Genomic DNA, 17,957 nt, shown 5'->3' with positions numbered 1-17,957 from the left:
AAGGTGCATTAGACAGGACAGATTGGACATTAGTGCCCTCAAGGAGCCTTGCTAGCTGGTAATGGGTGAATTACATGGTTGGATGTGTGTGACGTGTGAGGGCAAGCTGACCTAAGGTAATTCTTCAAGCCGCTGGTGATGGTCTTGTTATCCCACGTGTCTGGATCCAGGTCCATGTCTGTGGGAGCTTTTGCAGCTTGACGGGGGAGAAAAATAATGTAAAATGGGGTGAACTTACAGTATGGCATAATGTGCATTTTGATGAGCATAAATGATAGCATAAAGGTTTCCCTTACCGAACACAGAGGTCATGAGCCTCTGAACTTTGGAGTTCACGCCTCCTATTCTGTAGAGCCCCATGGTGTTAATTCCTGTACATAAAATATAAAAACACAAACACCCACCCACACACACACACGCACATGCATTGGCTGTTTATACACTTCTGTTCAACCCAGCTTCAGTTCATATATTTTACATCTTCACCAGAGTGCAGTTTAGTAGAAACACATATGAGACTTGAATTTCTGATGCTCAGTATGGGACAGTGTTAACTGACACTATTCACACTTTAACAAAGTGTTTAAACTGCAAAGATAATTATTATGTTGTATCTAAATGGCCAGCATAGTCTCCTGAGTCGATGGTCCAGCCAAATTGCCCACCACAAAGGAGAATGAAGGGAGGTTGAAGGACTGGCAGAGGACAACTCACCCCTCAACTCCACTAGATGAATGCACTTTCTCACAAAATTGAAACCGGCCTCATTCAGAAACACTGCAGAACAGAGAAAGAGAGAGAGACAGAGAAACTTGTCACTGACAAAAGGTGAAAACTGACTGCACCTTGGCTCCCGTCCTAACTCCATCCACAAACACTACTATCTAAAGTAATTAGTTCTGGTCTTTTGTGGTACTGGATGTTCCTCTGTTTTTGATTTATGATTAGTGTTAGGGATCTAGGTTTGTGAAATAGTGATTACGTATACACTTGCTGTTCTGGGAGTGTTCATGGTCAGGCCTAGCACTGTTGATCATATAATTCATGAGGATGTACTTCCAGTTGTATGTAACTTGAGATAAGAGCACCTGCTAGATGAATGTAAAGTCATTGAATTTAATGCCATGTAATTGAAACCACGATAGAATAGAACATAAAATAGTTTCTGGTGTTGCATCTTTGATAAAATATCAAACACCACCACAGGCAGTACAGAGATGACCTGTGGGGCCCTACACAAATTTTATGTTCTGATGTCCTGCGTTTAAATATGTTGTTCTATAAGAGGTTGAGCAGACACTGATGTGATCTGCATCTGCCCAAATTCCGGTGGACTTATTTAATTTATTTACTCAAAATCTGGGGATGTGATTTCCTAATAAATCAACAATCTCTTTTGACAAATCACAAACTTGAGTAGGTGGGACTTAAGTACATTATACAAGATCTCTCAACCACTGACCTATAACACAGTGTAGGCTAAAACTAGGAAGAGACAATCAAATTGCAGGGAACTCATTTAACAAATGCCAACTTCCTCCAGCTGAATAACGTCACTGATCCTAATATGGTCTGGATGGTTGATCTCAAGGTCTGTGCCTGAGTACCCACCAAGATAACCTCTGGCATAATCTCTGGGTGACAGAGAATTTTGAGGGTGTCCTTTGATTCTGAAGTAACAGCTATAAACAACTGATAATAGAGTTAGTCCAGAGTCAACAAGCCCTGTCCAGCATGCCAGTATAACCTAATGCATGTGGTTCACTGGGCAATGCAAGCCTCTTATTTCTTAAATTACTGGTTATTGTTCCATATAATCGATGTCTAAGCCTTTAATCAATAAAAGAATGACTCTTCAAGTCATTTCTATCATACCTGTATACCTGTTTTTTTCCTAAATTTTCTGCACTGTGTGAGTGTGTAGCAGTCATTCATTGATGATAATTGAATAATGATATATCTATAGGTTAGCATGTGGCTGTGGCTCATGTATTTATTGATAACTGAATAATGAGGCCTGTTCTTAATTGGTCTGATTAAATGAACTCGCTGGCAGCCCTCAGGTGTTTCTTCTTAGTGTTGATCTTTACCATATTGCTATAAGGAGTACCAATCATGGTCTCGTGACTGAAATGCTTGCACGAGCACATTTTGAATGAGCACATTGTTTCTGTGAATAATTATTGTCATATATGCATTTTTGTTTTTTCCTTTTCCCGACAATACCATATATGGTGGTATATTTACCAACAATAATCTTCAGTTAACAACACATTTTTTAGAATTTGATACAATAGATTTCTTTTTGAATGGTGTTGGAGGCATGGTGAGGTCTCCATTAAGCATCAATTCCAAACCAGAAATACATTAGGAATGGGAATAAAGACTTTTCAGTTTTAAAGGTGAGGTAAACTCCTGTATCCTGTATCAACTTGTGATTTTTCCCCTCAAAGTCACAAATGATTACCATACAAACAGGATAAGTGGCTAAAAAGTAAACTTACTCTCTTCTTTCTTGCTCAGAAGAGCCGGAAGGGTGTATATCTGAAGAGAAATGGAAAATGATAGTTACAGATCCTGTATTGACAGCTTATGATGAGTTTAGAGGTTTAAGGAGAGAATGTTATGTATTTATCACAACCACCACTGTTTCAGTCCTAACACTGTGCAGAGCAACCCTTGCCAATCCTGACCCCATACCACACATCTATCCAACTCTAAGCCTCCACTAGGAAAGGCTTGTTGAACAAAGGCATATTAATCAGAACTGGATCAAAACATATACTTGAAATACTTGACCCCAGATAAACACCAGTACAATTCCTGCTGATTACTGACAATAATAAACATAGACGTATTTCCGTTAATATCACAAATAAAATTAATGTTATTGTATGTTTTTGTTAATGTTACATTTTCCAGAAGTTCGCTGCAGGAATGCTTTTTCAAATTTTTTAAGTATTTCAAAGTTGTATTTGACTCAGGTCTGATAATAACCAAGGAAAATTGATGTTTTTTCAGTTAGACAGTTGAGTGATAGTTGAAAAAAAAAAAAAAAAACACCCACCATTAGTGAAGTCATCAAAGAAAATTATTTTTCAATATACTGTATATTGCAATCAACACAGACAAACAGAGTCTCCATTCCACTCCACTATATTATGTGTTAAAACAATACCACCCCACTGCATTCTTTTTTTTTGCACTGCAAACCCCTAAACCCATTTTAAAAACACAATGCAAAGAAGCCTGGATTACCAGATCCTTTTGCCGGGCACTAAAATCACTATCCATCTGAAATACACAATATTATCAGTGCTTGTCCACTGTCAAGAAAAGCATCAATACCCACCAGTGATATCCTGTATGATGAAAACACCACATTTTATATTAAAGAAAATGGCAAAATGAACTGTAAAAATAAATACATAAAATAACCAGCAATTACAATAAACAAATGATATACATTTTTGGTACTTTTTTTGGTTTTGGTTTTCTGAAGAGACCTTTGTTCAAATCCTTGCTTGATGCAGTGCTCAGCCTGGCCACCTACACAGGCTGAATGGCCAATTCTCATTCATTATATGTTCTTATAGTCTTGTAAGAAAGGATGTTTTAAAATTATGTTGACCTATTCATATAGACCACTGTGGGATATGACAGCAGTGGCCCATGCAACTACAGCAAAGACCCTGTCATCAAAGGCATAGAGGAACACAGAGGCTACACAAGTTCCAACAATATTTTTTGGCTATTTGTTGGCTAAATGGTTATTTCTTGGCACTGTGAGAGTAAATGTTTCCATAAATCCTTCTTACACTTCCTTAAACCTTTAAACCTTGCTTAGATTTATGCAAAAAAGACTTAAGATATAACAACAGTTAAAATAAGAAAGACACATTAATTTTAGAAGAGATTTTTAAAAGTGGATGCTCTGATTGTTTTGGATCTTTACCCATCTCAAAACAACCAGGCATGGTACAAAACCTCCGGGGACACAAAGGCTCAACAGACATTTTATCTGGCGGCAGTTTGAGGGTAAACGCTTCCTTACCGGCTCCTTGCCATCCATGGCCTCGAGCCAGAGCCGCCTGTTAGACTCAGACAGGGCCTGCAGGGTGATGATGCCATGCCTGGGAGAGAGAAATGGCTTTTAGATTTTCTAGAATTTTCTTAGTCACTCCACAAAAACAAAAACCCACAAACAATAAAATTAAAGTGTGCTTAGACCTGGGTAAAATTCATATCTGAAATACAGTATCTCTTCAGAAGCTCGAGAAGCTCCTGCGGATCCATGAGAGTATTAAACAAAACATGCTGGTAACCAAAAAGTACAATTGTATAAAAGAGGAATTTTGTTCTAAATATTGGTGAAAGCAAGTGTGTCTTTAGAATATTATTCTGCAGAAAATGTATCTGTCCATAAGGTTAAAGTATTTCAAATGCACATCTGACCCAGGTCTGGATATGACTGTACTTAAGCATACATCACATCCAGTGCCCATCTTCCCCACCACCTGGTTGCTCAGATTCATGTTTTTACATTTTTAAAATTTTTATTTTGGTCATAAGATAAAATGGCTGCCCTCTCCAATTAGTATCACAGCCTTCCTGTCACGGTCCCTATGTCCTTGGGTTCAACTGGTCAGGTGCTGTTAAACCCACGATGACACTATGATACCCTCCACCTGGTTTGAAAATTGTGGCCCTTGCATTAGAGTGCCATATTTAAGATGACCATTCACCCTCGTGATGTGATTCGACCAAAAACCTTCCATCCTCAATCACACCAGAGGTGCTCAAAGTGAACTACTGTAATGGCAGTCTTAACTTCAAAGCATCACATTTCTAGCAAGACCAGTGGAAGGGCCTTGTATACACTGAGGAACTCAAGCAGTACAGGCACAAGTGTCTCCTCTTCCTGTTGTAAAACCAGAAAACTCTTTTCAGAAGGGGCCGATAGCCCCGTGGGTTTCTTAGAGGAAACAGAAGCACCTGCTATGCCACCTTGGCTGTGAGTTCCACGTACATTTCCCTGCTGTGATGACATGAGTTCTGGCTTTATGTCCTACAATCTCCTGTCACAGTGCAGCTTGTTCAGCAGCAGATGTCTCATGGGGCGGTATAGGTACTAGGAGGGCAATTAACCACACAAGCATGTCAGTGTCAGAGTCTGAAATCTCCTGCTTTCCAGCTGCACTCTATTTAAATTACACTGTGCAGCGGAAGAGTCATTTCAGCTGACAGCCGTGTATGTCGTCAAATAATTACAGCCTTTTCAAATAAAGTGTGGCCTGTGTTCTCTACTCAGCAGGGAAAGAACATGCAAAGTGATCTTCGCTGTGACGCAAGTGCCTTATCAGCTTGATCCGCGTCGGTCATTGCCATTTAGAGAACATGGCAAATAACTGGCTGGACAGCTAAGAAACCTCCCAGAAGCCACCTGGGCCTGTATACCTAAAGCATCTCACAGTAAGGATGCTGATTGAGGGTCAATTTTGCATTTCAGCTCATAATGGACTTAGACAGCTCACACGGATCCTAGATTCGCATTCATATTCGGAGACGCTTCATGATTAAAAGCCCTGATCTAGGATCTGTTTTGCACGTTTGCTCAGGTTATGATAGACTGGGGAAATCAGACCCTAGACCAGTCCTCCTACTGTGAGATGCTTTCTGAATCGACTGCTGCTGCTTAAGATGCATCCAGTCATGGGGGGCCATAAAGTATAAACCAATATACGTCTGTGGCATATATTTATGTAGGCCCCATACCCATACATTTAGGGTTAAAATGAGTAAACTTTTTTCTGTGTGAAATCTCCACTAATCTTAGTCTGAAAGACACCCCTTTTGGTACTACCCCTCCACCTCCACCTCCATCCTTCCCTCACTGTAAAAAAACAAACAAAAAAACTAATCACACACACCAAATATTTGTGAGAAATTAACCATTCAGAATGCTTGGTGGGTCTTCTCTGCCACTTTGTGATCTTTCCAAAACAGCCTGACAATTGAGTCAGACGCATCTTCCCAAACAGCCTGTCTGTATCACAAGCAACATCAAAGCCAGTGCATTACACTAACGGTTAAAGAGCGTGTGCGGATTATCTCCACGAAAATCAATAAGGCATGCACTTTGAATATCAACCAGAGAGCCAGAAGCCAGAGCGTGGAGGTTTGCTTGGGGCGTGATCAGTGAGTGCTTACACTAGCAGGCTACACGCGTGCAAAAAATAAAAATGAAATAAAAAAATGTGCGACAATGCTGGTCACATACCGGACTTTACAGAAAATTTTCAGAGGTCTGAAAAGAGTTCCGTGACAGATGGCATTTCTACATTAAATATGGAAAAAAGGGAAAGGGAGAGACAGATAAAATTGCTTGCGACTGAAAAACAGTACACAAGGGGGCACACTGGATTCATGCAAGCGGCAACACACCAATGATGTCGTCTGTACCGTTTAATCTGCAGCACTTTCCTGCTCTATCGCTGATAAGTGCTATCCTATCAAAACAGGGCGTGCTTTCCTCTGAAAGGCAGATCAAACAGCTAAAACCGTGGCCTTTTTCTGCTGAAAAAAGCTTTGACTTGCATTAAGTGCCTCTGCGTCTAGTGGCAATCACAATGTAACGGTGTCGAGTTGACTTATAACACGTGTCATGCGAGTGTGAGTGTGTCTGTCTGTGTGTGTGTGTGTATTTAAAATAGACAATTCAGAGATTTGATCACTCGTGTCTGTACTAGCGTGTACATCAGAAGTGATAGCCAGAGAGCAGACAAGCAAGCAGCACTCATGGATGTCAATGTACAAACTGTTAGAGGACAGACCATTATTGCACAGCACAATCCCACTTATCATCAAATGCACTTTACGAGTCACTGTGTGTAAAAAAGAATATATCAAAGTTAAATCAAATTTGGCTATACTGTATATATTCTTCTATTATGATACATATCACACCAATTGACATAGTAGGAAAATATTTCCAATATTTACTGGATTTATTCTTTTCCTATTGAAAATGCACAGTTGATATTAAGTCACATCTAAGGTAGAGAGAACATAGCAAGTCAAAATAAAATGCATGGATATAATCCCAATTTGCCTATTGCCACTATTTTCTATTCACTGTTTGAGTACAAGAACATCATTGTATTTGACTGGATTTGATTTAACTGGTAATAATGACAGAGGAAAGTATATTATATACAATAAGCAAAATACTTTTATTCACTCAGGCCCCAGCTCACAGCCTGGGAACCTACCCATAATCGAGCCTACCGCCCTTTTTTAAGGCATTCTGGCCAAATGATTTTTAAAATACAGAAATTAAGGTGACCACATTTACTGTAGTCATTTATCCAGAGCAACCTTAAAAAAGCCCACACATAGGCTATACTGAGAGCAGAGTGACCACAGACCTCTCCACCACCTCGATGTCAAAGCAGAATCGCTTGTCAATAGAGTCCGTCTTCCTCCGAATGCAGGACTTGAGTTTGAACATCTCGGGTGGACTTGTGACCAGTCCATTCTATTGAAAGAGAGAAGAGATGCTCTATATTTTCATTGCCACCCTGGTGCGAATACAATATTTGGCTGTACATCTGATTGAAAATCACACCATAACACAACTGACAGGCACTGAAGAAGTGCAAATGCTTTCCTTATAAATAGAACTTATGTGAAAACATGACACAATAAAATTAGATGACAAGAGGGCATATGCACTTCATCATAAAGTTTTGAGTTAAAAGTATAAAAAAAAACAGTACAGAAAGCTGGCATTTGCTCTGTAACATACAGGGTACATTATGAGAAAAACCCAGGTAGGGTCAAAGTATTACCCAGCCTTGTAAGGTAATCAATTGGACCTGTGTAGCAGCAAATCGTAAATTTTCTTGATTTTGTGCCCAGAATTTAGATATAGTATTAAGCTTGTGCATCCATAAACTAGGAAAATGATATGCTATACAAATAAACATGATACAAATGAGCAATTTGACTGTACCTGCTTGCCAGCTGATTTATTTTCTGAGTTACTCATGGTGAACGTCTTGCTCCCTTTCTCGTAAGTACAATAGTGGCGAATCCATGTGCACCCCAGCGGCCCTGGAACATAACAAATCGGCAGATGAAAACCCCACAGCTCTAGAGAGAGCACACCAAAGCACAACTCCCTTTCCAGGAATACTGGGTTCTAGGGCTATGGCTAAAATGAAATCCATGACAAAGACAAAGACAGAATTCATACACATACACTCACCGGCCACTTCATTAGGTACAACTGTCCAACTGCTCGTTAACGCAAAGATCTAATCAGCTAATCACATGGCAGCAACTCAATGCATTTAGGAATGTAGACATGGTCAAGACGATCTGCTGAAGTTCAAACCAAGCATCAGAATGGGGAAGAAAGGTGATTTCAGTGACTTTGAACATGGCATGGTTGTTGGTGCCAGACGGGCTGGTTTGAGTATTTCAGAAACTGCTGATCTAGCCTACTGGGATTTCCATGCACAACCATCTCTAGGGTTTACAGAGAATGGTCCAAAAAAGAAAATATCCAGTGAGTGGAAGTTCAATGGGCGAAAATGCCTTGTTGATGGCAGAGGTCAGAGGAGAATGGCCAGTCTGGTTCGAGCTGATGGAAAGGCAACAGTAACTCAAATAACCACTCGTTTCAACTGAGGTATGCAGAAGAGCATCTCTGAACACACAACACATCGAACCTTGAAGCAGATGGGCTACAGCAACAGAAGACCACACCCGGTACTAGCAGGTACCTAATGAAGTGGCCGGTGAGTGTATATGAAATAATTTTTGAGTAAAAGTTTCACGAGTGCTGAAATCACACAGCACCAATGATGAAAACAACAACAGATGATTCAGCCACTTTCAAAAACCGTGGCAGTGTCAATAGTCTGGGAACTGGTTGCAGGTTCAAAGATGACTTGCAACAGAGGTCCTCTTTGAACCTGCAAGAGGCTTTGTATCTTTAAGATTTCAGGTTCAAATACTGGGTGGGACAATGCTCTTGTACCTTTGGGAAAATACAAAAAATTAGAGTTCACTTCCTGGAGTTAAAAAAAAATATTATTTCAGGTTTAGTATATGGTCAGTGTTTTAGTGCATTCAGGATGTTTTAGATACAGACGTTTCTCATGAACTCCTGACTGCAGACAGTATGCCGAAGTGGGCAGGTCATCAGAAACACTCCTGATTATCTAATACCCAGAAAGCAAACTATCCCTTATACCTGCATTGCCCCAGTAAAACCTGTAACTGCTTTGCTTCCATTTTTCCAACTGTATAAATGGATTGTAAGTAAAAAATTGCAAATTGCTCTGAAGAGCATCTGCTAAATGCATGAATGTAGAAGTAATGCAGGCCAAGCAGACTCAAAAATAACTTCAATCTACGAAGGTTAGTAACTTTGAATAACGTATGGCAAGAGGGTTGTATTCCTTAATACTGCTGGAAAAATATACCTGGTCTAGCAGTCATTGAGCATCACAAACTAAACGTATGGGTCGATTCATCCACCACAGAGGGAGCAGGCGCAGAACTTACGCTTTTCCTGGATGTACAGAAAACCCTCCATGGTCCACTGCCCCGGTGCTTTGTAGTCCTGGTCCGCTGACTTCATCCTCCTCATCAGCTTCTCCACTTCCTGTCTGGTGCTGACAAAGTTGTTCCTCGTCTTTGTGAACCGGACAGAAAAAAACAGGGAAATGTCAAAACCCTAATTTCAGTCAGGGCTGCGCACTGTCTAAGTGAAGCAAGCCTGGGCTGGGTAATGGCTGACTGCAGCTCAAATCTTCAATCAGCTAAAAAATATGTGCCGCCTTTACTGGTTGTATGACATCATTTATAGATGGGCTGTCAAAAAGCGCTTCACAACAGTAAGATGCCAAGTGTAAGTTCAATCCTAACAGCTGTGACAGGACACCACAAGGTGTTAGTAACGCACTCTATCAGAATGAATTTAATACTGGCCATTTTCCAGTGTATAATACATGGACTGTTATCAACAGGATTCATTATGCAAGAACTGACTGAATTACAGTTTGTATGTGAACTTGATATGGCAAGGAGAGATCAGATTGTGAAGCTCCAGTTGCAGTACATGACACAGAGCTACAAGGAAACTCAATAAAGTCAAAATAAATGCACATAAACACGAAGCCTCCAGAAACAGCACTTGATTTTCAGAGCCCTCTTTTCACAGCTTTTTGTTAAGACAGCTTATGGGTAAACCGACAAAGAGCCAAACTTGTTAACTTAGGTGTTATTTTTGACAGTGAACTGAGTTTTGAGGCATATCAGAAATGTCCCAAAAATCTGCCTTTTAAGACCTCAAGAACATACTGAAGCTAAGGCCAGCTCTTTTCTCTCTCAGGATGACACTGAAAAACGAATCCATGCATTTATAGCCTCCTGAATTACTGCAATGCCCTACTTTCTGGCCTCCAAAAAAAAAGAATTTATACAAAATTCTGCAGCCAGGGTACTCAAGAAAATGAAGAATAGCACATATTACTCTAACATTAAAATCACTGCACTGGGTCCCAGTTCAATTTAGAATAGATGTTAAAGTGCTTGACTTGCTCCTGATTACATTTCTGACTTACTGTCTAAATATGTTCCTAAGTAGAGCTCTCAGATCATCTGATCCTCTGCAGTTCACCATTCCACATGCCAGGACAAAGACTTATGGGGAGGCTGCTTTTGTTCCTACGCTCCAAAACTCTGGAACAGCCTCTCTATAGATCAGAGAAAATCTGAAACAGTACGGTTGTTTAAATGTAAACTCAAGACTGATCTCTTTGGCCTTGCCTATTCTTAGAAGTTACTGCACAGTCCTGTTGTTTCTCTTTTTTATTTTCCTGTTTTTCATTGATCTATTCCTTTTACTATGTTTTTTATCTTCTGTATTGCACCGACTTGTATGAAATGTCCTATACAAATAAGGTTTATTATTATTATTATTATTATTGTTATTATTTTTATAATTATTATTTTATGTTTTCTTTCCTGGATGGAAGTAGCAGTTCCTGCCCCTTTTTGATGTAATCACACAGCTTGTCAAAAGGGAGGCAGGGCCACCATCCCACCCTCCATCTCCATGACAACCATCTCAATCCTATCCCCTAGCCCATCCCTGACAGGCCATTAACCCCACACCACCTCTGCAAGAGGACAGAGGAAGGCTCTTACGTTCTGTAAATTGAACTGCAGCTGTTGCTTGTAGGGCTCAAATTCGTGCGCCAGCTCGTAGCCCTCATGGTAAAAGGTGAACAGGCCCTGGAGGAAAGCCAGGAGCTGAAAGGAAGAAAAAAAGGGGGGGAAAGCACATCAATTAGACACTGCCAACCGGCAGACAACATGGCCGCTAATGGTGAAAGTGGCGTGACTGATTGGTCGAGGTCTAAGTACTAAATAGTTCATCTTGCGAATCTCACTGTAGCACCTTTCCAGGCACAACAATACTATTAATTTATAAAAGGCAAAGAAATGTCTGGTTTCAAAGCTTGTGACAGTTAGAAAACAGCACAGTTCCTTGAAAATTGGGTAAGCACCCAACCAAGGCAGTTCAATCATCTTTTAATGGAGCTAGCTGGGCTGTAGTCGTTTCCGATATGAACAAATGGCACCTGTCGCCCGTTTCCACAAATTCATAAATGCGTCTTCACACCTCATGTGCGAGAACACATCTCTTGAGTGGAGGGAAGCTATCAGCAACCCTGCGCCACTGCTAGAAACAGACACTGAGACTGGCAGTCTGCATTTTCTCCTTCAAAAGACACCAATAAACCAGTGGTAGAAAGATGAGACAAAAGGCTTCACGTCTTCATTGTTATTAGCGGTTATCTTGGCCATCGTCACGTTCTCAAGTTTGACTTGGCTTCCCTCTTCAGGATTGTCTCGGGGCCCTGTGCAGTCGCCGCCAGCAACGCAAACAATCAGGACGTTGACCTTTAAAAGAGTCACTTGGCCGTCTTCTCACGCTCTGGCCCCCCTAATATCCGGGAGCTGGTGGATTCCAATAAATGTCCTTTCGATGACATTTAAAAGCCTCTTATAAAAAGCTGCCTGTAACTAGCCTTTGTACCACACCTTGTACTACAGGTTTCTCTTGAGAACACTGACCTATCAGAGCCACAGGGACCCCCAACCCACACCCCTCCCCACCCCCAAAATGGGGCATTACTGGAAATGAGTTCACAGCTGAAGAGGCATTTAAAAAGCACTTGGATCCATAAACAGCAGTCCTGTTTTATTTCTTCTGGTCTCATGATGTAGCTTTCATGCAATAACTGTGTAGAGCAGAGATGGGACTGAAATGTAACAGGCCACAACCAGGAACGGTACCATGCTACCGTAACAAGTTGACTCTGTCACAGGGAAAGGAACCAAGGTCACTGGAATGTGGAGAGGTGGAACATATGGGGGCTGTATGTGCCTTCAGCTTTACTGCTTCTCTGCCCAGTCAGTTCATTGGTGGGGTTGTGCAACGAAGATTAGACCTCAGTCAAATACTACATCTGAAATACTTCAGGACTGAAAGAAACAACTACCTTAACCAATATCCGTAACATTCGTCTTTCACGATCTGACTGAAAATTCTCAGGGAACTGATATGAAAGAGCGCAGCTGCTCCTGCAACACACCTCTTGTGGGTAGAGGCTATAATCTTTTGGGGGAGAGTGCGGCAGATGGGAGCAGGCCAAGAGTTAACCCGGGCCAAGAGTTCATTCAGCCCAATGCAAGCTTTTCACAATGTGTTGGTAATGTGCCTTTCCCCTTCAAGTCGCCTTTCTGTGCACTGTTCATACACCATCAATGCCTGAGACGCTGATGTACTTGGGAGGAGCTGTAATCCCCCTAAAATAAGACCCGATCTAGAGCTCTGCAGGATAGGAACTCCCCAAAGAGACAGGATGCTCTCCAACTAGCAAATCATAACACAAGTAAACAAGCTCATCATGCCCAAGCACCTTATCATTGTTCAGAAATGCAGGCCTTATAAGCAGAGTCAGAGGCTCTTACCTTCCAAATCCTGTAGTTTACTTCTGAATGCAATTGGTCAAAGTAATGACAATGCTAAAAAGCATTTGAATGAAATTTAGCAAAAATACTAAATGCGAAAATGCTATTTCAGTGTATAACCATGCAATGCAGAGGAATTAATTTAAATTATTTTCTGAAATTCAGATTTGAGGAAACATAGTGTGCATGCAATGTGTGAGGGCATAACTTACGGGTTCAACAAATTCAAACTTCTTCTTTTCCTGAACCTCCTGGATTTTGAAGACATACTCGAGGGAGGCATCATAAAAGACCTGCCTCTCTTTGTCAATCTGGGCATCTGCCTGAGAATCAGAAGGATTGGTTACCTGGGTGACAGGCAAACAGCCCACAGACCAAGGCTTTTGAACTGTTATTGGCAACATTGCATCGAAGCGGAACTATTTTGTGAGAAATGTCATGGGGTACTTTGAGCGGTATATTGTAGCATTCAAAAATCTGCTGGAGGAAAAACCAAATTAGCTTACCTCTTGTAAAAAAGCTTCTTTCTTTTTAGATGATAAATTAAGGTGCTTCTCCAAAACTGAATAGTACTTTTCAGTTTCCTTGTCAAATTTCTTCTTTCCTTCCTTTGAGAAAGTAAACAAAAAAAAAAATCAATCAACTTTGTACCAGGCCTGGAATTTCCTGCACTCTCATTACAGTGATAAGTACATAATCTTCAAAGATAAAACATTATATAAGACACACTTGTAAACAAACAGCACACTTGTAAACAAACAAGTACTCGTACTCTGAGCATCCCAGTTTGAAGACTTTAAGAATCTCTGAGGTTGTCTCCGCAAAGAAATTGTCATTCACTGGCTGCGAGAATGGAGATTGTGCCTCAGGTATAGTGTGACCAAACAGCCACTAGGTGGCAGCCTAAAGCTATGACTCCAGTGTTGCTTTTTTCTGATGCTCTTCAGCAACCTGTGCACACATATACAGTAAATATAATAAAAGTAAACCCCTGGAATACAGCCATTTTGGGCATAACTCCACATTGGACACACCCATATTCAAATGATTTCTATAGCAAGCACACACTGGGAAATGGAAGAAAGAAGGAGGGCCTTTGTGTATACTGTCATTGGGAATAGCAGTAGAGAACTCTGGGAATGACTGTTCCCAGGAGATGATGGCACTTCCTGCAGTAGAGTTCCAGTTCCTCGCCTGGGGTCCCTTGATACATTTGTGCAATTTGGGGTGCAACTTTTGTTTAGAAACTTTTTCCACAAAACCGATTTCTTGGGGGACAAAGTGTGATGGCATCCTCCACTGGGGAAGCATTCAGGTGAAGGTTATGTACAGGAATTTTCTGTATTCCCCCCAAGACCCAAACACACTGCTGATTACATGACATTATTCATGCTCTCAGCTTGGACGACCTTACCCAAAGTGAGGCAATTTACCTGTTATCCATTAGCTGGACACTCGCTGAAGCAGGTCAAGATAAGCACCTGGCTCAAGGGCGCAACAGTGTTTGGGGAGGGGGGGGTGGGGGGGTGGTGGGGAACCTATAACCTTCGGTTTACAAGTCAGGTTTTCTAATTACTACACCACAAGCTGTTCTTGATTTGAAGTGAAAAGATTAAAAATACGTGGGGGGAAAAACAAGAATGTAGAGGTATAATAATTCCAGGCTGACAGACATTCTGGCTTTACGTGGTCCCCATCAGACTCCTCTTCCTGCTTGGTCACTGCTCTCCTTTATTAGAAATGCACACCTGCTGTCTGCTGTCCCCCCTGGCTGAGTTTAGCAGGGTTGGCCGTGGATGGAACCCATAACTCGTGCCAACCGGCAATAATACACAAAAGGATCCTGGGATGAGGGGCCATCACATTTCTCCCTGGCTCTGCTCACAGGGTTTAATGAGGCTCTGCTTGAGCAGGAACGAAACGTCAGCCTCGTTTCCATGCAGCCAGACTCACACCGCATTGGTCTTTCAGCGACGCATGACTTGATTTCTTACCACTGACAAAAAAAAAATTTTTTTTTAAAAGCCAGGAAGGAGGAAACAACAGAACACACGCTTTTGCCTCTTTTTTAAGTCCCCGGAACCTCCAGCAGAGAAAAGGTCTTCTTCTCGAACCTGAGGCTGAAACCGGATCCTGATTGTTTGTGTTCCTGTTTTGACATAAACAAAGCCTTTCCCATGACCTCGTGTGGTGATGCCGAATGAGAGCTGTCGCTGCCGTGGGGTGGACGAAGGGGTGCACCGGGGAAATCTCCATGGTGACAAACTCTGGTGCGGTGCGACCGTGAAGAAATCAAATCAAACAGGTCCATGCGTTTCATTTGTCTCACCAGTTACGAGAACCAATTTTCACCCAATGCATTTTTTATTTAATTTAATTTAATTCTAACAAAGAAGGCCACTACGAGCCACTATGCTAACACTGCCGAAGGTACGTTAACAATGCCTCTATACAGCTATTCAGCCCTCAAAACAAATATGCTGAGCATTATTAGCAAAGGCTAACTGTTGTAAGTTATGACCATGTTGTTTGCTATAGCTATAGCAAACAACAGGCTTATTTTTTCTGTTTACAGAATGCCATCTAAAGGGAAAACAAGAGGGTTGGCACCCAGGCATATTAATTGGTGTTTAGTATTTATTAAAGCAATACATTTTACTCATCAGCATGGTTGACTTTTTAAGTTAGTACAGTTAGTTCATTAATGTTAAATGTGTTCAGCTAATTTGCTTGATGCATTGACACAGCCTCATAGTCCAGATGCTCCATGTGATTAATGAAAAGAGACAGCCACCTGGTCACAGGAATTTATAAGCACACACCAGACTTGTGTGGTAGGCTATTTGCTTTGTAAAAGCAAGTGTTAAGAAACAAATAAAAGTAGCCTCATCATCGTTTTTAACATTACCACAACTCGGTACATTCCACTTTTTGTGTCAATATTTTCTGAGTAAATGAGCAAAATCAAAAACTGTTGCATTTATGGCAACTCTCCCATGTATTTCATTATATTAATATGGCAATTAACTTATATCCTGATATCACTTTTATGGTTTCAAACCTAACTTTCCTAATGGCTGTTATGCTCCCTGTGACTTGGGTTACAACTGTGAATATGTACGGATCGCTCTAAATGCCGATAGGAACCATTTAGGGTAAACGTCCCTATTAAGCCCACCAAATCCGCTTTTCAGACATTTTTCATGTATACTGCCCCAATTTAAGTGAGAACATTTTAGTTATAATGAAAGTCTAATCTCTCATTTGAAGTGTCAATAATTCATTTATACCAATTTCTAATGTTTTTATTGTTTAATTAGTCAAAATATGTCAAAAGTCTGGCATGGGCTTAATGGGTACCTAACGTACCCTTTAAGCCCATGGGTGTTCCAAATAAGCCCACTTCATGATTTGTTGATAAATAAATATATATTTAAAAAATCTTAACAATACAAACTTGTTCTATTCAAATCTGTAATCTCTTAGTTCTCAATAGCTATTTTCATTTTGTCTCCAATCCTATCCTATGGCCTATAAATGGCATTTGAAATAGGCATGACCAGCCTTTTTGCTGTGTTGTCAACACAGAAAAAGCTAAACTTACAACATGTCTTCTTTGGAATGTAGCCAAAAAACTATTTACGAACAAAATCAAAACTATAGTGGAAATTACTCTTCAGTACTTCATCTTTCAATATGTGTTGTCATTTTGTCTGTATCTCTATCCTATGGTGCGCTGTTGGCATTTGAAATTGGCCAAAATTTCTGGTCCAGTCAGCTGGTTGAAAGTGCAGGTGTTTTTATGAAGATTTCTGAAGACCGACTGACTGAATGAAAAACAATTTCAAGTTCAATACTAATGTTCTAAGGATAGTAAATGAGTCAATTTCAGGATTTACAATTAAACAATAACTTTTCAAATGTTAATCACATTTAGGATAGTAGTTTGAAAACATTGTAAAAACACATTTTAAAACCATTAAGTTCATTGTGGAGTAACATTAAAACATACAGTTCATTATGAGGAGACATCAGTCATAACATATTGAAGCTCATGTATCATTAGCCTATAACTTAAACAAAATAAACAAGAAAGATGTCAACATTTCTTCAATTTCTACTTTCTCCTAGACTAAACGTAGGCCTATGCTCTTTGAGGTGATTTTATCGTTTTAGTAAGGCTATCATTTGCTCCATGCTCCATCTTAGTAGTGTAACATAACAGGTTATAGGGTGGTCTAAGCTTTATTTTATTTGTTTGCTTCAATCTTTAGCCCACGGTGTGGTTGTCTTTGTCTTACGCTAGCAAGTCGTTCATGGCTTTCATCTTATTTTTGTAGATTTTCAATGACCTCATGATTGCGCAAATAGAATGGTCCAGGTCCCTACAGCCCTGCTTTGTAGAGGATGAACTTGCGCTTCTATCATGCGTGGGCATGAACTGTAGTTCTTTCGTGTTTTAGTCATCTTAAACTAAAACTCATCTGAAAAGTAAAGATTAAAAAATTATTGCTAACGTTAAGATAGAATACAGGCCTATCCAGAATGAATTGACCTATGCAATATCACTGATATTTAAATAGGGTATTAATTATCTGAATTATGGAGCTGATTCATCAGGTGAGGTCAAAATTAGGGAGGAAAATGTTTCAAAGGTCAAATCCCCATTGAAACACAGTAAAGTGGGCTTAATGGGAACAGGTGGGCTTAAAGGGAACATCAGTGAATTTATGGTTAAAAGACAGAATATTTGATTCTACTCACATGACATTAAAAAACAACTATATGAAATAAATCTATATATGGTGCACTAACATAATATGAAAAGTATAAATTGATCATGTAGAGAAGTAATTAGCTATACTCATTTACATCCACCTCAGGCAGTGTGATTTTTTTGC

The 17,957-nt window shown here is 40.3% G+C and overlaps 1 protein-coding gene across 2 annotated transcripts in view; it reads right to left on the bottom strand.

Annotated features, from left to right (window-relative positions):
• The window catches only part of arhgap42a (Rho GTPase activating protein 42a), a 92,703-nt gene that overhangs the window by 21,385 nt on the left and 53,361 nt on the right, over nucleotides 1-17,957 (bottom strand). The window contains exons 5-16 of one of the 2 annotated variants that reach the window (XM_064352105.1): nucleotides 13,563-13,664; nucleotides 13,269-13,379; nucleotides 11,224-11,328; nucleotides 9,577-9,706; nucleotides 8,015-8,115; nucleotides 7,428-7,537; nucleotides 6,281-6,337; nucleotides 4,055-4,133; nucleotides 2,505-2,544; nucleotides 715-777; nucleotides 297-371; nucleotides 112-196 (exon numbers count right to left, since the gene is read on the bottom strand). In XM_064352105.1, the coding sequence (XP_064208175.1) occupies nucleotides 112-196; nucleotides 297-371; nucleotides 715-777; nucleotides 2,505-2,544; nucleotides 4,055-4,133; nucleotides 6,281-6,337; nucleotides 7,428-7,537; nucleotides 8,015-8,115; nucleotides 9,577-9,706; nucleotides 11,224-11,328; nucleotides 13,269-13,379; nucleotides 13,563-13,664 (1,058 nt within the window). The remainder of the gene's footprint in view (nucleotides 1-111; nucleotides 197-296; nucleotides 372-714; nucleotides 778-2,504; nucleotides 2,545-4,054; nucleotides 4,134-6,280; nucleotides 6,338-7,427; nucleotides 7,538-8,014; nucleotides 8,116-9,576; nucleotides 9,707-11,223; nucleotides 11,329-13,268; nucleotides 13,380-13,562; nucleotides 13,665-17,957) is intronic. The other variant, XM_064352106.1, reaches the window with a different exon arrangement.

This window comes from Anguilla rostrata, chromosome 9 (genome assembly GCF_018555375.3).
Source record: "Anguilla rostrata isolate EN2019 chromosome 9, ASM1855537v3, whole genome shotgun sequence".
Taxonomy (NCBI): Eukaryota; Metazoa; Chordata; class Actinopteri; order Anguilliformes; family Anguillidae; genus Anguilla; species Anguilla rostrata.
The sequence above is the reverse complement of the archived record's forward strand: the minus strand, read 5'-3'. Positions and strand labels throughout refer to the sequence as shown.